This window comes from Falco biarmicus, chromosome 10 (assembly GCF_023638135.1).
Source record: "Falco biarmicus isolate bFalBia1 chromosome 10, bFalBia1.pri, whole genome shotgun sequence".
Taxonomy (NCBI): domain Eukaryota; kingdom Metazoa; phylum Chordata; class Aves; order Falconiformes; family Falconidae; genus Falco; species Falco biarmicus.
The window spans coordinates 28,173,531-28,200,737 of record NC_079297.1 but is presented as its reverse complement, the minus strand read 5'-3'; the positions used below and the strand labels follow the sequence as shown (position 1 = coordinate 28,200,737).

The following is a 27,207-nucleotide window of genomic DNA, read 5'->3' as shown; positions in this document are numbered from 1 at the left end:
GTATGTATGCGCCATTTGTTATTTATATGGGAAACGTTGTGGGCTTTTATTTTTGATAGTATGCCGCTTATGTGTAGCGAGGGAGGCTGATGATCATTGTATAATGAAAGTATAAAACTCAAGGGATACTCTGGCTGGGGAAACACCAGTTCCCAAATTGCACTGAAGGCTGCTGCAGGACAGCCTGCATCCATTGTACGCAGACAAAAAGCAGCTCTAGGTATATTCATCTGTAAGGGTAAGCATCCTTCATCTTTTCTATCCTTCCCCAATCTGGGGAGAGGGGGTGGGACGTGACACCCAGAATCTGTATGTTGCAGCTTCACTGATCATATTTTCTAAAGAAAAACTAAAAAATAGCTTAAAATCAGTGACTAGGTCTGTCCAAAGGAGACGCTTCTTAGCCTAAAAAAATAATTCTAAACATACATACTCAGAAGTCACTTCTACAGTCAGTAATAACTTCAGATTGTTTATGCTTATGTGTATTTTTTAATGAGTACAAGTACTGATGAGTTGATTTCTCATGTACAAGGGGAGAGTATGAATCAGAAGAAACACTGGTTATTTCTCACTTGGTTTTGACTGAGGATTTGATCCAAGGGTAGAATGAATTCAGCGATAATTTGAACATGCAGGTTTAGTGCACAGAAAAGGATGCTCATTGAAGACCTTGTTTATTGCACTTCTATCCAGCAGTGTGTGGTTGGGGTTTATATAAGCAAGACCAAAATTTCGGGAAATCACTAACTAAACTGGTGTTTGGACTTTAAATTTCATCTCCCAGCACCAGGTCACGAGCTGAGTCACGCTCAGGCTTCAAACCTGCTTGGTCCTCCAGACTTTCTAAATCTTTACGCACTTCCTGAATGACACTGCTTTCTTCATATTCAGAAAGAGTATCTCTGGGTATCAAGCTGAGAAATAGCATCTCATCCATGACTAAGGGATCTTCTTTTTCGTTATTCCTGGTTTCATTGGCGGACAGTTCGCACACAGATGTAGTGCTGTGGCTGTTGAAAAAAGAGACATCTGGTCATAGAGTACATCTTTTCATGTTCTTTTGCTAGTTCCTTAATAAAATTCTTCATTCCCTCCCCACATGAAAGCATGTTAAATGCATAAAGCTGTCAGAGCATAGCAGACGTCACCTGATTTTTACACGCTTGACAGCTGGAGAGGTAAAGATGAGGTTTCCACATACAGAGCTAGAACAAAGATCCTAATAGCAAAAAATGTTTGACACTGGGACACAAGATGGCAGTGGACCTCAGCACAACCTGGCCCTGCTACCTACAGGCACTCATGGTGACTAGTCCTTTCTGTTCACGTCATAATACCAAGGTGATATGCACAGTACTACTGTATTTGTGATAAGCCTAAATGTAAATTCCTGTGTCTATAGCTGGATGGTTTGGGTATATTCACACCCTGATTTATTCCTGTGTTTCGGTATCCTCATCTGAAGCGTCTTCCTAGCAGACATGACATTTGCTGACATGTCTTCCCTGAGGTTAGTAGTACTTGCACATCAACTAAAATGTTGGTACTGAAAGGATGGGATCAACTCTGCTTGCTTCTTTAGATCACATTTAGGAAACAAAATGTTTCTACATTTTCTTCATGCATGAAAAATAATCGAGTAACAGAGTTGGACACAGAAGATGAGAGAAACACTAATCTACATCTCTGTCACAGTCACGCTGTCATGTTGGAAGTTAATATAATGGAAGTGGTAGTGTAGGAACAAACTTGGAAAGCCTATTTCATAGATAGTATGTCAGATTTCTAAAAATACTTCTAGTGCAAAACTGAAGCCTTACTTTCTCCTGATGAAATCGCTGATAATGCCAATAACTGTCCTTTTAAAGAATGATTAAAGGCATGGTATCCTAAAAGTTTTAGCTTTCAGCAGAAAATAAGGATTCAGCCTGCTTCCTATTCTGTGAAACTCAATGACACTGAAGAGGTCTGCACAGTATGAAATGTCTCAAGTCTGAACAGCAGATCTTAAGTGAGTTGTAGGCAAACTGGCTTCTTAGGTTAGTTCAAAACTGAAGGAAAGTGCAAGCAAAGATACCCTTTATTTTTCTTTTGAAAGAAAAAACCTTCTGTAAAGCTGATCAGTCATACAGGAAAATGCCTGTACTGCTACTACAGTATCTTTAATATGCCTTATGTATGAAAATAAGCAAAAGGTCTAACGAGCCAAATTTAACAGAAAGTTGGTGGACATGAGCTGTATGTAGAGAATTAAATTGGAAAGCTACATCTCAACAGCTGTTAGTACTTTCTGATTGATTAAAAAGCAGTACAAACCTGATTAATTCTGAAACTTACTTCACACTGGATTAAAGTGTTGCCACATGTAATTAGGCACATCTGTGTAGCACAAAGGAGTAAGTTTGAAAAAGGTTCAAGGCTACTGATGAGAAAAGCTCTCATAACACTTTCTAGTCGGGAAGAATCTGCAAGTTCTGTACCTCACCTACCACAGAAAGAGACCCCTCAAAAACCTCACGCAGCTTGCTTGCCCAGTTTTGATCTTTACCTCTGAGGTTGGCAGATCAAGCCACTTGCACATGGGCACTGCTCCAGTACTCCATCGGGTTCCAGTTCCCAGGTGATCAGGTTGAGAAGTCTGTTTGAAGGATCATGGCAGGGTTCACCTTCTTCAGGTAATGGAGTGCACACAGGAAACAGTAATTCTGCATGCCAGAGTAAATTCATGTTACGATTAAGTCATTATATTTTTCGTATAAATATAAAATTGAATAATTAAGTCATTAATGAACTGAGATGACCTCATCTTTAAGTCTATATGCAAGATGTAACAAGGCAGATTTGACCTCTTCCGAGGTCCCCTTACATACTAGGAAGCCATAACTTCATGTTCTTTCCACTAGGTGGGAGTAAGACTTTTGAAGTTTATGCTTAATGAGTTTGATACAGTAGTAATGCACAACTCCGTTCCCCGGCAGAGGTAACAAATACAGAACAACTAACTGTTCAAGAGACTAAATAAGGTTTCAAGAACTACTACTCAGACATTTAATTTGTTACACTAATTCTGCAATAGGCAAAGCTAGCTTGATGGCATTTGGGGCTCAGCACCCTTGGTTCTGCACAGGGGTGAATTTCTACCAAGGTAAGATATTATTTGGAAGGATATGTTGTCTGGGTTTCCTGATGCTAGTAACTTACAGTGTCAGTCTTTAATTCAGCTCTTCCACATGTTCCTACCACACCTCCCTTCCTCTTCTCTTCACTCACCTCATTTTTATATGGTATGGCAGAATAAAGTATGTGAATTTAAAACAGGCTTAGTCAAAATACTTATGTATATATATGTGTGTGTATATACACATATACATGTATATGACTTTGCAGTTCATAATTTCAAAATGGATTTTATCTTCAGCAGCAAATGCTCCATAGGTTACCACAGTTTTATATTAAAAAATATACATGTAAAGAGTCCAACCATTATTAGGACAACCTTTTGCAATACTCCAGCGATGGGGTGGGCCTTGAGGTTAGGCTTCACCTGAAAAACCCTAAAGCAATTAGAAGTCTAATTTTCAGTGAAGTGCACCCTAAAGCAAACTGCTAAAGCAGACACCCACAGAGAATAAAAATCCAATGCTATTAATCACAGCTCTATTTAAAGCTTTAATAATAAATGTTCCATTTTTAGTTTCGTGTTTTAGTTCCAGTTTTAGTTAATATTTTTACCTATTGTATTCTATTACATGTTTGTATGGAATTCCATTTCAAGCCAAGCACTAACTTATACTCAAATTAGTGTTAATGTCTTACGCAGCTGAAATAATCATCATGAAGACGCAGCTTGTTTGGATCCCACAGGAAATCAGGGCTACAGAAGCAGTGCTACCCTCAGAGTAGACTAGCCTAGTGCTACCAACACCTGCGGGGTGGATACTACGAATTTATTCACCCGTGCAGCATAAGCAAATTCCAAGTCCTGCATGGTGAAAGTAACAGGCATTTATTAAAAGTGCTCTTTGCGTCTTATTTCAGAATCGAAGTACAAAGAAATCTCTGATAGAGCTTGGCAAAATCTGTAAATGCTTTAGGTAGAAACCTGATGGGGGAGTGGGGGGAACCCTGCTCTAACAAAAACTTGCTGAAATCAAACTTACTTAATATTGAAGGTCTGCTGTGTAGTGCTCAAAATTAGAACAGGAAAGCTGAGCGGACCCACTCGTCTTTAAATGGTGTTGGAGCTTTCTCCTCTGTTCTCCTGAAACACCCTAGTAGCCTGATCCACCAGCAGCCCGACAGGCAGCGCATCTATCAGTGAAGGCACAAGGTCACCTCTTGCTCGCAGCAAGAGCCAGGAAAAAAGCTAGAGAAGTACCTACCTGGTGTAGGGAAGATGGTTGGAATTGTAGCCTGTCACTACAAAATTAAGGTGAACTATGAGAAAAGTAGCAAGGAACTAGTGGGTTAAAACAGAAGAAGCTGGGCCCTCACCAGACAGGATTTGGGACTGATTTCAGGCCTGATACCTTCTTTTCCTCTCCTCCCTTCTGTAAATCCAGTTTCACATTCCCGTGTGCACTGACAACATAATGTGGAACATCATTCCTCTATGCATCTTGGCTGGCTGGTCAGTGTTGCATAGCATGGTGCCCTGGAAGGATCATCTAAAACTCTACAGTATGAGATGTATCTGCAGTCTGACTCTGATAGTCTGCTGGCTGGTATGAAGGAGAAGCCACTTTCAGTAATCTCAATGATTTCTTTTGTACATTTTTAATTCTATTAATTTTGCTCTATTGGGTGAAAAATTGACACAGAGCTCTGCTACTTTTAAACGTCTGAGCTTCTCCTTTAGAAACATATTTTTTTGTGCTTTGCATGCTGGTCTCATCTTTAGCATCCAATATGCTTTTCTTGGATTGTGCACCCTGTCAGACTGTTTCTCACTCCCAATTCTATTAGAGTTTTATAATGAAGTTAACATGGTGCATTCCACAGACCAAGGGAGAATTACATATTGATTCTGTAGAGATGTAATTGCTTTGTCTGGCCAAAAGTGCTAAATATTAACACTCTTGTATGATAAAATGAGTAGGATAAAAAGCAAACCCCCTGTACCTTTCTGAAAAGCACAGCACATTCCAGGGTTGCAGTCGTGTTGATTCTCACAAATGGTGCCGTTCTCTCCTTTTGATGTGGATTTCCTGCACTCGCCCCAAACGCAAAGCTGGTCTCCACAGCATTCAACATCCCGTGAGCAGTGCTTGCAAATGGAAAAAGCACATAACAAAACTGTCACTCTAGCACTAACTGCATATATCAACAGACAGCTAAACACAGAGTTAGGCCCTGGTCCTGAAGACAACTGCACATATGTGCTTAAAATATATGCATGTCACATTACAACTTAATTAAACAGAACTGCTCAGGTTCTCAACTTAAGCATACATAACTTGTGTAGAGTAACGGCACTCCTATACCGTTATACTTCCAGTCTTACAAAACCTAATTCTTATTTTAGCATTTACATGAAAACTGATGAGCAGCCAGACATCCTTCAGTGTAATTGGATTTCAGGACAGCCTTTTGCAATCAAGGGGTACAAATTAATAAACAATACATTATCAATGGAAAAACATTACTGTTTTTTTCCCATTGTTAAATGCAGTCAGAAATTTACAATTTGTTCAGAAGGCTTGCTTTCAAAGAGCAAAGCAACAAAATCCTACTAAAATCCAATTTTTAGCTGTAATAAGAAGCAGACCTCATTTGTAACCAAGCATTTTTGGAAAAAAAAAAAAAAAATCTCTGAAAAAAAATTCTCTTTGAAAATCAGAAATGCAAATCTCTAGCTAAAGATAGCTTTGTGCAATAATTACCGCAGTGTTTCAACTATACACACCTAATAATTCAGCCTAACAAAAGTGGTGTGTCACTTAGTTTCTTTTTTTAGGTAGTTTGAGTAACATCTCAGAGATTCCTAGTAGGTCAGCATTTTAACAGCTTTTTTCTGCCTGTGTAAAGCCCTGTCTGGGCAGCCATACATATTCAGAATTTCTTTTCCAGTGGATCCCACAGGAAGTGCTTAACACAGGGCAAGAAGTAGGACTACACGAGCACTACTAAGACCTGCTAATTAAAAAGAAAGATGTTTTGCAATTGTAGGAATTCTAGGTCAGGGAATTGATCCCACCACTTTGTCTGAGCTCACTTTACAACAGGAGTTTAGCTAGGACCTCATTTTTTCTTTCTTTAGCTTAGAAATGTTCTACTGAGGACTGCAAAGAAAAATAAAAGGGGGGGGTGTAGATCAACACGAAAAATGCACAGTTTAACATTTTCTAAAATATGAAGAATAAGCTTTTTTAATGACCCTTAAGCATATATTCACGACTTGTGTTTAAACAAGTATTCAGTCCACTGAAGTGAACAGACCTCCCTGAAGTTATCCAAGTAAACAGGTAAATCATTTCATGAACAGCCCAGCGCTTTTAGATTATAATAAGCATATTGATTAATGACTAAGCAAGGTTTGCTTGCTTGTAGACTTCACTGTCTGCAAATGCTTTGAGGAATGAATTTGTTTCACAAAAGGCTATCAGCATTAGATGAAAAGGGATAGTCAGATAAAAGGCCTTTTTTGACAGACCGGATTTTCACCACAGAAAAAGCCGGAACTCCTCAGGCACCCTCCTCAGGCACCCGTCACCTACAGAAGATAATCTAACCATAGCTACTATCAAGAACATTTATCTTTTAGCTCAAAAGATGGGAATCTACCGCTTCCTGAGGTTCACAGATTCAAGTAATGTAAATGATCCATGTAAGAGGAACATTTGCAACAACAGTTGCACCACACCACCGCACAAGCTGTCAATGAAGGGAAGAGCGCAAGCTGCTGCAAATCTTTCTGTGAATCAAGAACTGGAAGTGACCATCAGCTGAGCCTTAGGAGCTGACACAGTATCTCCTCTTTGCCCATCCCACTGGCAACCTACAATATGTTAGTTTACACTGTCCTTAGGCCACTTAACAAGTAAAGCTTGAGTCAGGAAGAGCAGAGTGCAGGTTTTGAAGCATGTGAGAACAGAAACCTTAAAACTTAATTGTGTTAACAGACAGAAAAAAAATAACAACCCAAAACACTCTACACATCCATTTTTAACCTCATGCAAAAAGCTTTGCATCTTTTCTATCAGTTTTGACTTGCTGACATTAGTAACAATAACATACTGAGTTTCTAAGGACTACATAAAATCACATCTCATTCAGGACTTACTGCGTGCTGGTTTTTACAGAGCTGACATTTGTATTCAAAGGTGGAGAACTGGCAATATTTTCCCATTTCACAGTCTTCGTCAATGATGCACTCCTGAAGAAAAGGATAAAACTGTAATTTGCTACTGTTTCACAGAAATCCATACCTTTTCTTCAAATATCAGAAGGTCTTGATTGATTATATTTCTTAATTGGGAACCAAGGGGAAAAAAAGCTTGCTTTGGTTCTTCATACAACCACAGTTCTGTAATTAGAACAATGCCATCTCCCTGGCATACTGCAATACTGTGGCCTCACTTCCTGTATAAATATTAATACCACCAACCTCTAGAAAATAAATTATCTTGTTCTGCAGGCTTTTGGGGTTCAGTACTAACAAGTACTGAAGAGCCACATACATCCTAGGGGAAAAAAAGCCCCACAGTTCCCGAACGCATCAGCCTTTCCTACCCAGCTAAGACACTAGAGTAGGCTTGAAGTCAGCAAGGTGCTCGAGCACATGTTCAGCTTTTCAAACCTGGAATGATTCCATGGCCTTAACAAAAATGTTCACGTGAGAGGGACACCTGAGTTCCCATCTGAATCACAAACTCACACTAAAGCTCCTTCACCCAGAGGTCCTACGAGCACTGTGGTTGAGATGGCTCGCCTATCACTCACGCTGCACAGGCTGAATGTACAAACTGGTCAGAAATTCTTGCCAAAACACAGTTCTGCAGGTATGGCAATGAGGATAATACAAAGAGTAAATGCATATGTTTGTGTACACCTGATGTGTCTGATTCACAGGGAGGAGATGTTTCCTCTTCCCATCTAAGGGTTTCCTCTTAAAAATGGTGTGATTAACCCTGTTCTCTAAAATGTGTTTTCTCCAAGCTGGAAACAATCTAGCCAACAGAAGAATAAATCATAGCACCATTCTGAGTCATTTGTACTCCACCACTGGTTTTTACCATCATAAGGTTGATGCTATTTTTTTGCTATTAGTCAATTAAAACAAACAAACAGACAAAGAAAAAAAAACCAACCCCAGAAAAAAGGAATTCTACTAAAAGGCCTGAATTCTCTGAAGAAACCACTTGACTGCTTTTTGGCAGGTTATTAAGCTCACTTGCTGGAGCAGATCAAGTGCAACCCTTATTGGGTTGTTATTATAATTTTTTATATATATACTTAGATTTAATATAAACTTTATTATATAAGCTTTTCATTTTCTATTTCTACCGGTTTAGATCATTTGTCCCCAAACTGCTGACTTCTTCCACCCCATCCCAGCTGGAGTTTGTGTTTCAGCTGGCCTGAAAATTAGCTCAGCAAGAAGTTTAAGTGAAGCTCTTAAATTACCATTGATATGGAGAAATAGTGTGAAATGGGGACAATGGACACCGACTGTGATTGCATATGTCTGCTCAGGGATGTGGGTATGGTGACTAGTCATGGGTGCGGTGTCTGGTCACATAGGCACACAGCTTTGAGGAGACGACTACAGTTTTGAGGAGCCGCCTGCCCTTCTTCCTCTAACAAAGGGGCTATTTAAAAGGAATGAGAAAAGGATGAGAGATATTCCAATGCTATCTAGACGGAGGGAGTGCTTAGTCTCCTTGCTGGAGAAGATTGGATGGTCACAAGAACATGAACCACCTACAAACCTGCAAGACCACCACATTCCAGGCAAAGGACTGATAAGCTAATTAACATACGAAGCGGGGTTTAGGTAACGAATATGTATAGGCATTAATTGAATATTCATTTGTTTTATTGTATAAATGTGAGATGGCTCGTCACTTCGGGCATGCACGCTTGTGGAGGAGCGATCCCCCGTGCATCTGCGCGCAATAAACATACCTACTTTATAACTTTCGAGTTATGGTGATGTGCGGAATTAGACTCTATAATCACCGAAAAAGGAAAAGATTACATTGTGAAACAGCTATCCTGTCTTCAGCCCTTCTCCATATGAAACCTTATGGAAGCTTCCTGCCCTGTGTGAGACAATGCTACTCTGCGTAAGGAGCAATGCCTTGTCTAAGTTACATATTTGGGCCACCTGAGATGTTTTCAAACATTTAAGATTACCCAGCACACAGAACAGAAGCAAAACACAGTTTAGGGCCTGATTCTTTTCAAGTCAGTGACATGATATTCAGGTTATATGTTTATGATTAAGAAGCAGTCATTTCAGCTATTTTAAGACATTAGTATCACCAGGTCTAGGCTGCTATAAATTATCATAATGTTTTTGCAGCTCCATTATTCCAGTACAGTGTGTGTTCCACTTGTTTGCTTTTGCGTTGCTACACAATCAGGTGGTTCAAAATCCAGATGTTATACAGTATGCTTGAGGTTTTGTGGTTCCAAGTTAGCAGTTAGCCACTTCTCTTCAGCAGCCATGCTATTTCTGGACAATTTTCTGTCTGTAGCTTTGTCAGCTTCTTTTATGAATCCCTCTGTATAAACCATACTCAGAATAAACTATACTGTTCATTCCTGCTCCATCCACGTTCAGGCAAACAGCCAGGTCTCAGCGTAGTCAGTTTTTCCAATTGTACCTCTCCACAAAGCAGAAATCTTGCCATAATTGTTATTAAGCTCATGGAATAATTCTCTCTAGCTTTAAAACCACCTAAGACAAAAGTTGCAATTCTTCAGTCACTGCTTTCTCCTACACTAATGAGTCCTCCACCAAAAAGCTTTTTTTCTCCCTCTTACTGAATTGTGTCCCACCAATTCAGACTTTCAGTTTTATGGTGGTTTTCATTTGGGGAAAAACTTCACTTCACTGTTTTCTTTCCTGGCATGGAAAAAGCTTGCTTTCATATACTCTCTGTGAAATGTTGTGCCACACTCCAAACCAACTTCCTTCACCCAGATATTATAATCCATATTCAAAGCAGAGCTCAGGAACACTTACACATGCAGATACGTAACCATTTATCTTTTTTTTTTTTTTCTTCTCTCTTTTATTTATTTAATCAAGCTACAAACCTTTTCTAACCAGGCTACCTTAAGACACAACAGTTGCTGGACAAGGAGCAAACCTACACATCTTCATTCAGCTGCAACAAATACTAAACAATCCATTTTTTTCTGGAATCCTGCAAGCTAAATTATTTCTGAGAGTATTTGGTCTTTGCAGAGCAATTGTGTCAAATGAGGAGAGGCAGTGCTGGCTTCTGACATGCAGCAGAAACATACAAGTTGAGCTTAAAGACAGAATTAGCTACACTTATAAAGGTGTACATCTCTCTGAAATCCAATATGATGTTATAACAGTTAATTTAACGTAACAGCAAAGGAGTATGCCGTTTGAGAAGTGCTAAAGAATAATGCAGAATGAAAGCAGGATTGCCTATTTATGAATGGGTGTACTAGGACCCATAAACAACAGAAGCCAGGACCAGTAAGAGCATGCTATGTACCTATAAGTACATATTCAGCATCCTGTGGGCTCTTACTATGGTATCATACTCTGCAGCGAATATCCTGCAATACCTGAAGGCAATCTGGGGGTTCGGCTCTGTTCCAGAACCAGCGGGTAAGTAGACGGACCCAACAAAACACTGAAACCCATGGAAATTACAAGACTGCTAAAACAACTGCTGCTGAAAGAAACTTCAATTTTCTCGTCTTTGGCAGATTATGTCGAGCTATTGTTTGCTTTCCTAAAGAATGGTTAGTCTCCACGCTTGAGAATAAAAATGTGACTGATGTTAGTGACGATGAAGTCTGGTAGGACCACAACTACCAGAAAACTGAAACAGATGCCCGAGTGCAAGATGGCACAGGAGTGTACAGGTCAGAACTGCTGTAACAGGTTTTGACAAGAGTACTTTCCTTCGGGCTGAATGTTTACATATACATGAAAGGCACAGAAGAAAAAAGTTTTCTTTCAATGTGATACAACAGTCTTCACACTCCAGCCAACGGCCTTTGACCTAGAACGTGCTATGCGCTATTCTGGCAAACTGTACTTGACTGGTCTAATGTAGTCAGCTGCGGTGTGGACCAGATTATCCTCTGCCCATATAACACACTGCAGATAAAGAGGGAGGAGCAAAGAACTTCTCAGTTCAAGTTATGAAGGCAGAACTACAAGGCCAGAGTTAACCCACTTTCACATAGAAACCCACTTTTGTTTGCAGCGTTCATCTGGTTTCTGCACCTCACTATGGTAATATTTAAATTTAAATTTGCTAGTGATAAAGTATGTACTGAAATCATGCTCATTTTGCTTTGTTCTCTTTCCCCTTAATTGCTAATTAACTCCCTAAGTGTAGACTAGAAAATACACTCAAGTCTATTCTGATACAGTCTGAATTTCAAAATGGAATCATTGATTTTAATTTTAATTTAATTAAAATTGACATTTGTCTATTCCCTCTACCCACTCACACTCATCCTGCCTCCCACATTCTCAAAAAGTCCTTCTTCAAAGGTAACTTCAAGCAAAACTCTTGCTTCAAATTCATATCTTCAGCCAGTATTTGTCAGGGACAGGCAAATGACTGTCCAGAATGAGCTTTCCTTTCCTTCTAGGCTCTTTACACTTAGCTTAGAACCCCAGAAAGCAGAGGAAGGCGCTGCTGATTATATACAATTTTTCAATGATGATTAATACATGTATCAAAGCCAGACACTAAACACTAAGAGGGTGATGGTATATGGAACAAAAAATGGCCCCATAGGTAAGGGGCACCTGTAGTGGAGAAACTCAGTAGCAAGTTGTTGGCCAAGGTCACTGACTGCTCTGACATGAGAACAGTAAGTGGGATTCAAATAGGAGAACGACTTTTCCCCTCCTTGTGTAAGCTATATGGCCCAGTTTGCTACCTTATTGTGACTACAAACCTTTTGGAACTGCCTAACAGCAGAAGGAGAGGCAGGCTATCTTTTTGGCCTTGGCACTGCATGTACAGCTGTAAGCCAAAACAGCCATTCCAAAGTGTTCATTCCTAACCCTCTATGGATTTCAAAGTTCATAAACTATAAAGTACAGAGGCAAAATTTACTGATTTCAGAGAGGTAAGGAAGTTTTGCCAGCAGGTATACAACATGGGAAACTATGCTACAAAACCAGGTGGTACAACAATTAGAAAATGATTTTCAGCAACAACCTTGGAAATGCATGGGGATGGGCACCTCTCACAGCTTCAAAAGCTTATCTGAACAAAAAGCCCCCTTACATGTTTCTTAAAAACTCTCTATATAATAAAGAAATTTCCTTTTCAAAAACCTGTAACTTGGGTAAAATTCAATGTTAACCTCCATAAATGGTAGATCATGGTACAGATCCTTCACAAACAGTTCCAGAGCTCACCCAACCGTATCTGTGAGATGACAATAATTTCAGCCGTAGCTGAACTACTCTAGGAAAACCACTCGTTCACACTGAAACTGACATTTCTTAGCAATGAGCACTTCTAAGAGTTAATATTTACTTCTGTGTTTACATAGCCCCTTCCAGGTTTTGCTTTAATTTCTACAAGCAATTTCACCAAGGTCTGGTCTCCATTACTGCAGCAGATGGCAAAAACCACTGAGTAGTAAGGAAAAAAAAAAGCATAAAACCTATTTTATATCCTACATGTACTAAATGTATTAGAAAAAAGGCAGAATTACATAGAATGGAGTATTGTTTTATAGAAACTACTACCATAGTATGAATTGCAGTAGCATTCCAGTTTCTGTTCTCTTAGTTGTCTAGACAGGGCACATAATGCATGTCTTTAATGAGATATGAATTAATTTGCCTTGCAATACCTCAAAACCCCTGTAATACTTTCCAGCAGAGCAAACCTCTTACTGCTGTCCTGCCAAGTACACAGCACTCATAAAAATGACTACTGTTAAAAAAAGTCATACTAAAAAGAGCAGACATGTGAGTTGCAAACGATGGTATTAGTCACATCCCAGTACTATGTGGGAAAGTCAGCTATTTGTGTGGCTGTTCAGCAGGAATGTAACTTCTGAGCCCAAAACTAATAAATAAGAAAATACAAGTCACTCAGTTTTGTCTTGAACTTCTCCATAAAACAAATCTTATCCATTTCCTTTTCCCCTGACAAGAAAACAGAAACATTTTAGTTGGAAAAACATTTCTGGCTCTCCACAAGATGCAGTATGAATGTATGCAAAATATCTCTACATGGCATAACTGAAGATGGTCCAAAGGCAATTGAGCTTGGCTTTAGGTACCAAACCCAGCATATATATATATATATACACACACACATATGGCTGCATATTGCAGTGACTGTCTGCAATAGCAGAAGTCTCGTCTCATCTCACACATTTGCCCTAGAGTAGGCAGGACAAGTTAGAAGATGAAATTTCTCTTCTTTTCTCCTGTTTGTCAGGTGTACTGTGGGCAAAGCAGGATGGTATAAATTCTGACAATAAAATCTTCCCTTAGGCCTTCTGGAAACTTGGTGCCATGCTATACATTCAGTCCGTTGATTTTTAAATACACAGAGACTCTATAATCTTCTGTACCCATAATTAGACAAAGGAGGAATATTCTGAAGTTAGACAATCCAAGAATGAAAACCAATGGTTATGTGCTCCATGTTTAATTGCTCCATATTAAGAAAACTTTTTTCACATAGTATAAGATTATCAGATGAAGTCAAAATACTGATGCATGTTTATAAACAAAGTTTTCCTCATGATTTTGCAATTAATTGTCTTACTAGAGAAATGCATCTACCTGTGGATCTGTTGATTGAAGAACTACAATTCTTCTACCTTTGGTAACCAGATGTGTCTAAAACCATGTGTCTAAAAGATCTTGGTTTTTATTCTAAAAGTCTTGAGATACAGTAACAAAAACACTGTAAAACTGTGCTACAAAGCAGTAAAGTGCCATTTTTTCTAAGTAGTCAGTAATCATATAAAGACACAGCTTTCATGTAGTGGTGTGCCCGGGGGGCTGAAGTTTAATGCAGGCGTCTTCTTTCTACAGTTGGCAGCTACAAAGTTTCCATGATTCACTACTGAGCTATGTAAATTTTGAAAATTTATAAAAGCAAAATAACACAGTGTAGCTGTACACAGCAAGGATGTGAAACAGCTGTGCAAAGAAAAAAACAGTTGAAAACAAGATTTCTGTACTTAATAGCTGCTTCCTAACCTTAATCACTAAATTAAGAGTAGCACACCGAGAGTAAGATGCCAACCTGTGCCAAATCCCTCCCAGACCTTACTCCAAACCCTGAATCGTATGTGCTTTGCTCTTATATGATATTCTCTTTTGGTAGTTTACAGTTTCAACAGACTTATTTACTGTGTGTAAGGCATCAGCCAACAATAATAATACCAGAACAGAAATAAATAGGTAAGAATTCAACTGCAATGGATTTTGCCTGTAGCAGAGTTGACAGTGTGGAAGACAGCTGTTACTGTAGAGGAAAGGGAATAATTTATTTTCCATGAGTTATAGATGGAAGAAGAAGGGGTTTAAATTACAGCAATAGGGACTTCAGAGTGAGTGTAGAAAAGCATTGGAATAAATCATCCCCAGCACTTGAGGATCTGGAGAACACATGAGATAAATGTCTGCCTAAGGATAGAGTAGGCGTCTGGGTGGTAGGTGTTGACTTCTTGAGGCTTCTTCCAGACCTCCTCTTCCGGGCATTTGTCGGTTTCACAATAGAGCCATTTCGGCACACACACACACACACCCCCCTTAATTTAATTCTCTGTCTGAAATCATGTGTCTAGAAGATATCAATAACATGAGATGATGACTATTCATGAATATTAATTCAATTTCCTAAACAAACTCCAGTGAAGAAGAAACAAAAAATGATCTTCAGCATGCTCTTTATGTCCTTCCACAAAGGACATAAGAAGTGAATGTATTACAGATTTTTACTATGTATGAAGTCCAAGACAAACACCTACTAGGGGGCCAAAACTTTCCCTTGCTTATGGCTATGAAATATCTTGGACAGAGAAACACCACTAAGGTTCCCCTTTGCCTGACACCATGATGTCAGCCTTTCTACATGCCATAAGACGCATCTTCCTCCTCCTGGGTGGACTTTCTAAAGGAACAAGTTTGAGGGATTCCTCATGTGATATAAATTCACAGAACAGGCTCTGAGTCATTTCCAGACAGAATAACAAGCAAACAAATCTGAAACTCCCACCCCACCCTGTATATATTTTTCCCAATTATGCTATATTATGATATATTACTAACTGGGAGAAGTGGACTTGTTATTAAGGTAAGAACCAGGATGAGTAGAAAAGTTGGAGGGGCGCTCTCTCTATAAGCTGCAGTGATGAACAACCAGGATTTGACAGCTAATGCACTCACTGATGTGGTATTGCTCAGTGCTAAATATCCAATATTGACTCAGTCCCTCAAAAGGCCAGGCAGACACTCACTCCACAAAAGATGTCCAAATGCTGGTTTTGAATCAGATGGGAGGAAGGACAAAGTGAGATTTACTCAGCTGACATATAAATGCATTTCTCAAGGCAATACATTTGAAGCTACCATTCTACAGTGCCTTTTTTTCCTCACATTTGCCAAATCTTTGATGAAACAGAACTAAACAGCAACAGACTTCAGTTCACCACTTTCCTTCAATTTCTGTGGTTTACCTTAATAAACCGTAGTACAAAACACCATCAAGCTGGACTAGTAGCATCACACACATCTTCCAAACAATAAACAACTGCACAGAAGGCCAAGCAATCACAGATCATGTTCATTCTGTCTCCTCCTACTCACTGGTGTAAAACAAGTATCATTCTACTGGTTTTGGTGAATCTACCCCTCCTACACTCCAGGAAAAGGTTAGAGAAGACTTTGGCTTATCGTATATGGAACTATGTGTTACTGGGCCAACCTCCCCGCCATGGTGAACCGGTATCACTCTGCCACCTTACAGATTACAATATAGACGTAAACCAGCTGCAGATTTAATCCATTCATCCGTATGTTTTTTATCTCAATCATTCTAAGATTATAACAGACGTAAATAAAACATAAAAAGACAAAAACATTTATGCTTTACATCCATAGTACCATAGCTTTACATCCTGAAGCCTTTGCTACTGTTGTTGCCCTAGCACAGGGGTCCTCAAACTTTTTAAACAGGGGACCAGCATGCGCATGAAGTGGCAGGCAGTCATCTGCAGCTGCTTGGTTTCCCCCCCCCCAACCCCTGGCGGAGGCGGGGGGGGGGGGGGGGGGGTGTGTCTCTAAATACCGGGGGCCGGATTGAGGACCCTGGGGGGCTGTATCTGGCCCGCGGGCCGTAGTTTGAGGACCCCTGCCCTAGAAGCTAAAGCTTACTGCTTAATTAGATAGCATGGTTTCACCTAAAATCTCAAATAAGCATCTGCTGGAGCCAATGAATTAAACCATGTAATCAAAATCAGTGGAAAAAAATTCACTTTTGCCTTAAAGCTTTTCCTCTCATGTGATTAATTTTGCTATATGGGTCTGACCAGAGGAAAGAAACATTGCTGATGAACTTTCACTGCTGTCTAAAGACAGTTCATACTATGATCTCTTAACAGGCATCGGTAGATAACAGAATTGTCACCAGCCCACATGAAAGATTCACTCTCCTGACTGTATGCTACCTTACAGAGAAGATAAAAAAAACATTTAGTATCTCTTAGGATAAATAGGTAGATCTAGTAGAGGCAGAAAGTATAAGCATTCACGGTGATTTGTTTTTATTTCTGCCTGAAACTTGGACATGATCTATAAAAGGCATTTGGACAGCCTTAGATCACTAAACTCAGCATGTTAAACTAAAACCAGGGAAAAGGTAAACAACTGCTCTTTGATTTACGTTACTCCCTTACCACTGCTTGTTTGCAGACTTGTACCAACCAACATACAAACAAGGAAGGAGGAGATAACTGCACATGATGCATACCTCCCCACAAATGAAAAATTTCAGACAAGCCAGAATTTATTTCCACAACTAACAAGAATTCTGTAAGCTTTAGAAGTGGTACATGGTTCTCAGAGGGACACTGATGAAGCAGTGGGTAGGCGCTGACTCTCTAAGAAAAAGTCCATTTTGTAGCCAGCTGAAGAACTTACTGGTTTACCGTTGTGATTTTACTGACCATCACCTAGAACACTGAATCAATTCTAGGCGCTGTTACTGTGTTACAGGAAGAGCTTATATTTGGTGTGGAGAAATCTGTTCCAGGAAAATCTTTCTCCTTTCAATATTTAGCCACTCAAAGGGTAACAGTCCAGATAGATTAAAAAATGGTAAGGCAGCTCTTCAGCCAATTTGATTTTACCTAAAAATATTATTTTTGTTAGGAGTTTAACTGGAATGGAAATATCACATTATAGGATCTGGCAAATTTTAAAACAATCCTAAACACAGGCATAGACCTGAATTACTAATGAAGAACATTGCTTTCAAAAGATGTCCTAGTTCTACACTGTTTTGTTTACCTGACAACAGAAAAAAGACGCTAAGCTAGACCAACAGGAAATATGAAAGAAATCCCAGTCACAACTTTTTTCTCATTACTAGCAAAGTAAATTTACCAAAGTTATCTGAATTACTTCAGACTGCCACTGATAGAAACGAGAACAGAAGGTGATACCTTTAATTAGGAGTAGTCTCTTTGTGTTGCCTCAGTTATTTCCCTGTAAATCCAAGCCACTATTTAAGACAAAAAGGAAAGTGATAGTGATCTGTGTTCTCTGACCTTTGGTGGTTGTTTTCAGCCAAAACACCTGCCCGGTTTACCCCACCTCTCAGCAAAAGGCACCTTGCTTCTCTTCACCCTGATAAGGTCTAGCAGCTGTTTACACCTGCTTGTTTGATCAGGGTCACCAAGCATGCTATCTGAGCCCATGGAAACTGCAGTCTCACTTTTCTCCACATTGTAGCCATTGCAGTAGTATAGTGTTACAAAACCATCTGATGTTTGTATGCACTATCCATTCCTGACTCTCTGTGTGGATCCATTACTTTCAACACAGCATTCTCTCTGATTAAACAAGCCAGCTCAGAATGGACAAAGTTCAGTAAAGATGTGTACACTGAGCTATATGACACTCACCTCAGCCGGCAATTACAGAGATTTCCCACCTTCTTCCTCAGAGAATTTTCTTTGTGCAGGATCAGAGGTGACTCCTTATGACAGGTCTTTCCATTCATTAAGGCTAACATTCAGATTTTTTTGGCTATAGTCCAGTGAACATCAGATGACCAGTAAAAATGTTGGTTTTAAAGATATACTGCAACTGGCAATAAGGCCATCCTATCACCCATGAGCTAAATTCAAGCTCTTCATAGCTTTTGCATTGCTAAGAAGCATTTGCTGCTTATGGAATCACATTTGAATACTCAAAAGGTATGCACACACTCCACCACACCTTTCACACAAGAAGGCTGCATCACTGTGCTCTACAACTTCATAACCTAGAAGTATTGCAGATTAGTATGAGCAATCCAAAACAGTAATTGCAGAATTTTTCTCATCTTTGGCTACATCCTCTTTTCCTTTGCGCCCTTCATATAATTTTCTACTCTTAAGAAACACAAGCTACTCGTCCTCATGAGCTATTTGCACCCTCCCCTCAGCTTCATATTCTACATTGCCAAGACTGAAACTGAAAAGGGGGAAAAAAGGTTTCAGTAAAATGCTCAGAATGTCTGAACCCTGCCTGGCTGAAGAGCCCTGGCTCTCTAAAACAACCTGGGGGATGGATTTGCTTGGTTCAAAACCAGACACAGGTATTCAGACCTCTCAGGATCACTGTCAGAATGCTCTTTCACTAACTGGACTCAACAAGCTCAACACCTAGCCTCAGTCTGCGTGGCTACTTCATATCTTTCCAGTGGAGTAAGTGTAGACCAGATTAATATAGACAGATTACTGTAGACAGATTCCTAGCACCAGACAAGTTAGCAAACTTCAAACATTAGAAAGGTAAAACACATATCACACTGCCTTGGAGAGACTGAGAGAACTGAGGGTAGATTTTCTAATGAAAAGCAATACTTTTCAATGCATGGCAAGATAAAAGAAATGCCAAATAGCTTTCCTGCAGGAATTTAGGTTGATTTGGACTGGATGGGAACCTAGCCTACAAGAACTGTTTTGTTTTCAAATGTAAGCTATGACTTGCACACACTTGAGACTTAAAAAGAATCAATTGAATGTGACAAAAGAGACTGCAAGAGCATGCAGGTATTCTGCTTACAAAAGGCTAGTGAAACTATGGTTCACTTTTGTAACTGATTGCCATTGTAAGCTATTCATGCTCCCTCCTCACCCCCAAAAGCTTTAGCCCAAATTATAACTGTAATTAATAATCTATTCAAGTTACTGTGTAGTATATAAACTTGAAAAACAGTGATGCACTTCATTCAGACCTCTTAATTCTCTCCTGGAGCATTAGCTAAGAAGTACAATTTGCTACCTAAAGGGTGGGGTGTACTAGTCAAGACATGATTCATGTAACAAGTTACGTCACAGAGCAGGTTGGACAGTTAACAGAAAAGCAAAATAAAAGTGCTAATGAATCAAATTTTTTAGTGTACACCAACTACTAGATTGAGATATTACAGGATTTTTGGCTAGAAAGAGCCCAGGATTTCAACACAGCAATGCACTTAAGTGTGCCTATTGATAGTTTAGGGTTGTTAAGTGCAAGTCACCAGGGACTAAATGTTCTGTGAAAAATGAAACAAACAAAAAAAAGGACCCAAATGTGGGACTGGGATGCTGAAAACAAGTGTTGTCCCTGAGACACTAGCAGGCCAAAGGGAGCAGAAGTCAACACTAAGATGCTGCATGTTCAAATTTCTGCCATCAGCTGCTCTCCTGCAGTGTTGCTGATGGAAAAAAATGATGAAAAAAAATGCAATTTCCATCCTATGAATGCTTTTTTCTCAATTTTCAAAGCTCCTTTTCTCTTCAGCACTGGGAGGAACTCCTCTCCCTGGAGCAATATGAATCTCAAAGAAGCAACTCCAGTATATGTTGCTGAGAACATGCTTAATGAAATTATATAAAAGTTTCTCAAATAGGAATCGAGCAGTTATTTTATCAGTTCTGGGTATCTGCAGAGAAGTGGAAGATTGGTTATGAAGTGCTACAACTACACCATTTAAAAGAGATTTTTCTTTAGAAAAGGGGAAATAGAACCCCAGAGATTAATATTTAATTATTCCACTATTTTCTTTCTTTTTATTCTTTTACTGTGAGACTAAAGATAAAAACTGAAAAACACTGTAAATAAGCCCATTATAATGACAATGCTATCTGTTCTGTCTCTGCTGATAAGCCAGTGACCTGACTGTGTCACTTCCAGAACCTGCCAAGTCAGCTTGTAAAAGCAGTTTCACAGTGGTAACAGTCCTCCCTGCCAAGAGCTGCACGGATCCACACAGCAGCCTCTTAACCATGGAAATAAAGGCCTGGTATCACAGAGCCTTTCTCCTAAGGACCTGAGAGTGCTCAAAATTACTTAGTAACCAGCTGCTGTATTTGCGGAAGGTGGCTGCCAAATACATGTGTACACACACGGGCACACACCCACCTTTGCAGAGAAAGAGCAAGCACCTTGCACTGAGCCACACCGAAGGCACTTCTCACTCTCCCACAAAGGAAACTTGACCTGTGCTGTGTAACTAAGGAGAAGGTGCAGTCATGCCCTCAAGATCCTCTACCATCAAGGACAGGTAAAAGAAAGGAATGTTTTTTATAGAGCCAGGGCCAAATGAGAAATGCATGATCCTCTTCCAGTTCCCTAGTACACTCTCCCTAGATATCAGCATCTTTACAAATCTCTTCCAAGAAAGAGAACTGAAAGCAACCAGATGTACTTCTATTACAGTTCAGGAAAAATAAATTAAAACAGACAGAAAAAAATCTTAGGTATGCTAGCTTTGAATTACAAGAGAGAGCTTATTATAAAATACTACTCTGAATGCAACTGAGAAGAAATGCAACTAATCTTTGTGTAGTAAATTCTACCAGTAGCAATTTTGTTTCCTTTTATTTTTCATGCTTGCTTTTCATTAGTTAGGATAATGTATCACAATTGAAATAGGACTAGTCAACAAGCTAGAAAAAAATCTGTTTTTCATATGGTGATAAAAGACAGCTGTTACTTTACCTGTCTTCTATACTTGAGCTCACTACTGGAAATATTCAAGTAATCTGCAAGCTAACCAATGTTCCCCCAAGAAGTAAACTATGGAGTATTTGAGACTTAAATCCAGGAGCAAGTGGATGTAAAAAACCCCAGAGACACCAAAATGTGTGCATCCAGCCACCTCTTGTCTGTATCTGGCCTTTTTAAAGATACAAGACTTTTGGATCAAAGCCTGACATGCATGTTGGTGACTGCCAGTCCTCACTGACATCTGAGAAAGTGAATGTTAGTCTGGGAATGTAAATGGCGCCTCCAAATTATGCAGCACCTCTGAAGAACTAGATAGCATTGCCAGAAATGGCAAACAGCCCAATTACTCTTCTGGAGACTTAAAATACTGAGTCTTCTGGCCATCAAAATACTGTCAAGTGAGCCATTCAGTAACAAAGAACACAGTCTTAAAAGAATACTTCTGTGATGGAAAGCCAAGAAGACATACTGTCTGAGAGGGAAAAGTGTGTGTGTATTAAGATTATGCCTTATGTTTCTGTAATAGTGTATCTGAACTACACCTATGCGTACATAGTAACATATTTTTACATGCACTATATATCTGTGTATTTGTACCTGTTTGCAGGAGGACACAGGGTGGCACAGGCGCTGTGATTTAAAAAACAGACACAACCCATTTTCCATGAAGCTGCTTCTCCAGTGCTGAAATTCATTCCAGCCAGTGCATGGATTTATTATTGCAACACAGACCTGTCCCAAGACACATCTTTGCCTACCTGGGAGGCTTTTGTGTCACGTCTCAAAGCTCAAAAACATCACTGGAAAAACTTTCAGTGATTTCAGTGGCTTATAACTCAGCTCAAAGAATAAATGTGAAGCGAGGGTCATAGGGTTCCTGTTATTACTAATTACTGTAGTAATAAATTATAGAGAGCTTGCATTTCAGAGCACATGGTTTGCTAAGCTGTTTGATGAATTCTTATATTTAGCACCCAATTTTGTACCTAAAATGCAGGAGCTGTGGGAATCTTTAACTTTTATAAGCTAAGCCTATAAACTGAACCTGTAAAATAGGTTTAGTTTTCAGCATTCAGTTTCCCTACAAGCATAAAAGCTGAGCTTGTGTGACACAATGTGCCTATTTCTTTTACTTGGCAGACTGAAATGAAAAACAAAAGCGTTGTTCTAAAGAGGCACCAATATGAAGACTACCGGAGCAGCATCAGAACAGAGGTCCTGTTCCTAGTGGCTGGCTCCATCCCCATTCTCCATCTCCAGAACCAAATGTCAGTATTGCCCTTTTCAAATGACTGTCAATACTTACAGCTACAATTATACAAACCTCTTATTGCATTATACTACACAGCAGGACGAATCGCTTATGAGCATTAAGGATGTATATTACAGAACAGCATATACTGCCTGTATTTAGAGAGCCACTGAGATAATGTCCAAATAGACTTCAAAAGGTTTCCATTTTTAACTGCCTGGAGAATACAAAGCCTATACATGTATTACTTTATTGCTAACACTTAAAATAAGCAGCAAAACAGCAGAATTATTCTTCCCCCATCCTGTGGTCTGTGAAGCCTGCAGTCTGGGAAGTGACTGCGACTTCCCACAAAGTCACATGACACTTACAAGTCTATAAAGCATTTTTTTTTTATGAAACCCAAGAGCACAGAGAAAACATGTATGAAACACTGTTATACTACAGGTTTATTCACACTCACTGGAAAGGGCTGTGTAACTATCTTTGCTGTTTGAGTAAACAATTTACATTTGATAGACAAATTGAATATTCATATCAAGCACCTGAGTTAACCACAACATTGAAGCTCTGCTTCCAATTTATAATGTACTATTCCTAAGTTAAATTACTAAAAAAAAAAACCAACAAAACAAACACATTTTTTACCGTTTACCCCTAATGGTTTTGTGTGTTTTAAAGCATCCAGATATAAGCTAGGTGAACTGTATCACCTTCTTCTGAATGATACCCAAAACATTTGTTTAATTTCCAAAAGGAAGAAATGTGTTCACTTACATGATTTCTTTTGTTTTCTCCATCTTTTATAGATGTAATAACTGTCTCAGAAAAAACTGTTGATCCAGTTTTGTTATCAGTAACCTGACACAGCAAAAGAAGAACAAAATATCAAAGTACATTTTCTTATTAGTCCTTTTTCACTCTCAGTTGTACATTCTGCAATAATTAACCCACCTCAGCCCCCTCTTTTTTTCCCATTTTGCTGTCACTCACACAAAATCCTAATCTGGTGGGGAAAAGTAGATGACAAGGCTACCTCCTAGTCTATTTAAAATGTCACTGTAATGAAGCTAACTGAGCAGGATATCATCATTCTTTTTGGTGCTTCTTGTAATAACTGTACCTGTGTTCTACTTTCAGCGGGCACTTTTTTCAAAATAAATTATTATTTCACGGTAAACTTTTATGACATGTGCCCCTACACAGTGATTAGGCAAGCAAATATGACACAACAAAACCCCAAAGTAATTACCATCATAAAAGTTTGTGCTCCAAATAACCTTACTTCTCCCCAAAATGTGCAAAATCATTTTTGTTTTTGAGAAAAGGTGTCTAAGAACCAGCAGTTTGCTATATATGCTTTCTCATACCTTATCAATTTCTTGATGAGTATGAACAGTTTTATTACCAATTCTGGTTTCTGTGTTGGACTCGTTATGGTAGTTGGGAGGTAAGTTTTCAAAGTTTACTTCCGACAGTTTTTTTGCCCCTTCCTCTTCAGCTTCCATCTGCCAAATTTAAATAAACCAACTGAAAATTAGCAACAATTACACAGAAAACAACAAGCAATGGCTCTTGTGCAGCCCTTATTAACACCCTGTTTAATTCTATGATGCTGTTGGTACAGATCCCCCTGTATGGGAACACCTACTCAGCTGTTTGAGGCAGTGGCCACAGCAGCTCTTCTAATGGACTACAAAAACAGTGGAGAGCTAAACCCTTGAGCTCTGGCCTGTTTAAGCCAAAGTCAGTCCCTGGGAGGAAAAAGTATGCAAAGACTACTGACAATTTGGTATCTGCACAGGCTGATGCCAGTCAAGAGCCCATCTTCCTATTTTTCCCACTAAACACTTAAGACAGGCTTTCCCATCTGACAAAGAACAGAAAATATTCTGGCAGGCCAGAGAGACATAGCCAAAGCCCCCTGAAGTCAGCAGAAGCAGTCCTATAGATCAGGGTGCACACATCCCAAATTTCATTCTCTGTTTCAGTTCCCACTGTCTTCCTTTGCCAGATGAAGGCTCAACACAGAAAATGAGTGCTCTTTGAATCAGAAAACAAGAGTAAGCTCAGCAAAAGGGCATGAGTCTCATGAACCACATACACTCTTGAAGTTGTGTCCTTTTGTTATTTGCAACTGCCGTAACAGAGCTAGGAGGTCACAAGTTCAGCCAGGCTGAACAACAGAATTTTTCCCAAGACAGAATTTATCTTCCTGGTGTGTCTGTTTGTTTTAAATGACAGCTGCAAACCTTTTTAAGTGTAAAGCATTTTTCTGCTAAGAGGCAGCTCAGACAACACACATTTTGTGTTGTATACAGACCACTCCTCAAGCCAGAACCGACTATAGGAAAACAGGCAGAATTTTTTGCTACATCCTTATTCATAACTAAGCATACTTCTGGCATTGTAAAGGACACTAAAAAAAAAAAAGATCTGTCTCAATGTGTTTGCAGTCTCAATGTGTTTGCAGTCTAAATGAAGTAGATGACAGAGGCAGACTTCAACAACTGTCCAGGTGAGTACAAGTTCAGAATTTATCTAATTATAGTCAACAGAGGCCTGTTTCCCCAGTGGGTTGTTAGAAAAGGGTTTTTTGAGCTATGCATTTTTGAATGAGAGGAAAAGAGAACTCAGAAGAAAGATTCTTCACACGGAGGGAAGAAAAGTGCAGCAGTAAGGGGAACACAGGAACAAGGTCCCTGACAGCGACAGGAGGCAACAGCTTGGGAGCTAGGCTCAGCTCCTGGCTTGGAAACTGGTCCCGGGCAGTGCTGGGCAAACGACAGGAGATGAAGGGACAGAACTGCATCAGAAATAAGCAGCTTCTCCATACGTGCTTTCGGGACTCTCTTACACCTTTGAATCCTGGCTTGGGAGAGCCTCGTGTCTTAGCTCCTGCCGTACAAAGACAATAAATTAACTCCTCTTCACTCCTCCCCTTGCCGCGGACTATTGTTCTCTCTCATGAGCATCCAGACGGACTATCCGCCTATGGTTTTACCTCACGATCTGCCTGCCGTGCTGCCAGCGCCGCCGCGCACACGCCCGGCGAGCCCCGCGGCCGCGATGTGAGGAGCGGGGCGGGAAAGCCCGCCCTGAGCGGCACCGCGCCAGCGCCGGCGGCCAGACCTCCCGCCGCAGCGGGCGGCCGCGCCGGCACCCCCGCCTCCCCCGAGGGGAGCGACGGCAGCAGCGGCGGGCACGGAGCGGGAAGGGTTTTCACGGTCCCTCAGCCGCGGAGCGCGCAGGTCGCCGCCTCAGGCAGCGGCTCCTCACGGAGAGGCGCGGGGAGGGCCGGCCGCCGGCTTGCTTTATCGCACGCATCGGCCCGGCCCCACACAGGGGACGCGGCGAGGCGGCCGCTGACAGGGATCGACAAAAGCGGGCGAGAGGCTAGCGGCCGAGGCGCTGCCCGCAGGTGCGGCCTGGCGCGGGGCTGAGGGAGGGAAGGGCCCCCCTACCCCGCAGGGCCCCTCGGACCCCTCCGCCGCCCCCTCACCTCTTGCACCGCGTTGCGCAGCTTGTGCTGCGTGTCTTCCATGAGCGCCTCCACCTCCCGCAGCATCTCGCCCAGGCTGGCTGCCCGCCGCCGGCCGCCGCCGGCCGCCGCGGCGCTGCACAGAGCCCCTAGCAGGGCCGCCAGCAGTAGCCATCGCTGCCGCGGACCCGCTCCCGCTCCCCGCCGCATCCCGGTGCCGCCGCTCACGCCGCTGCCCCTCAACGGTGCGGGCTGGCGGCGCGGAGGTGGGGCGGGGTGAGGCGGGAGCGGGCGGCTCCGCAGCGCCGGCCCGGCTCCGCAGCCTCCCGCCGGCTCCGCAGCGCCGGCCCACATTGGCCTGGCCCGGCCCCCGCCACCGCCCCCCGCCGCAGCCCCGGGCGGGAGAGCAGGCGAGGCAGGGCGCGAGACCCGGGCGGGAAGCCTCGGCCCGGGGGAGCGGGAAGGCGGGAACGGGGCGAGGCTGAGGGAGCTGTGGGGAGCGGTGCTGAGGGACAGGAGCAGTGTGACTTTCCCTGTCAGACCCGAGGCCGCCTTCTGTTCATTTAACAGGTTTGATGCCAAGAGGATGGTGGGAATTGCTAGACGTCTCCATTATGCCGTTCGCTTTCCAGTCTCCAGCAAAGGTTTTCTAAAGATGTTTTCAAGCTCTGAGAACCAGCCCGGTCTCTGCGAAGTGACATACCCTGCACCTGGCTGGCCAGCATCCTGCTTCCCCTGATTGTTTCCTTTCAAATTTATTTCTAAAAGAATTCAGACAATATCATCATTTTGTACCCATGTGCCTCTTCCCCAATTTCCACACTATTTTTCTTCTTCCTGCTGCACCCCAAGAACTTCATGGACAGTTTTTGCTGCAGTCAGCTTGCTGCTCTGGGTCAACATTGTTGTGCTATGAGAGAACTGGCCTGTAAGTCTCATTTCATTTTGGAGCCTGGGCGAGTGGTAATAGTGAGTAAAGTATTTCTGCAGAAACTATTTCAGTCCCTAAAATTTCCTGCAAGTGCGTTATTACAATAATCACCGGTACAAAATCCA

At 41.1% G+C, this 27,207-nt stretch overlaps 1 protein-coding gene across 1 annotated transcript; it reads right to left on the bottom strand.

Annotated features, from left to right (window-relative positions):
- Positions 1–459: 459 nt before the first annotated feature.
- On the bottom strand, positions 460–26,499 carry DKK3 (dickkopf WNT signaling pathway inhibitor 3). The gene is made up of 7 exons (XM_056353160.1): positions 26,173–26,499; positions 24,041–24,178; positions 23,448–23,531; positions 7,286–7,378; positions 5,125–5,269; positions 2,552–2,708; positions 460–1,013 (listed from the first exon to the last, which is right to left on the bottom strand). The coding sequence occupies exons 1-7, from the start codon at positions 26,359–26,361 to the stop codon at positions 770–772; spliced, it is 1,050 nt and encodes a 349-aa protein (XP_056209135.1). The 5' UTR covers positions 26,362–26,499; the 3' UTR covers positions 460–769.
- Between the last annotated feature and the right edge of the window lie 708 nt (positions 26,500–27,207).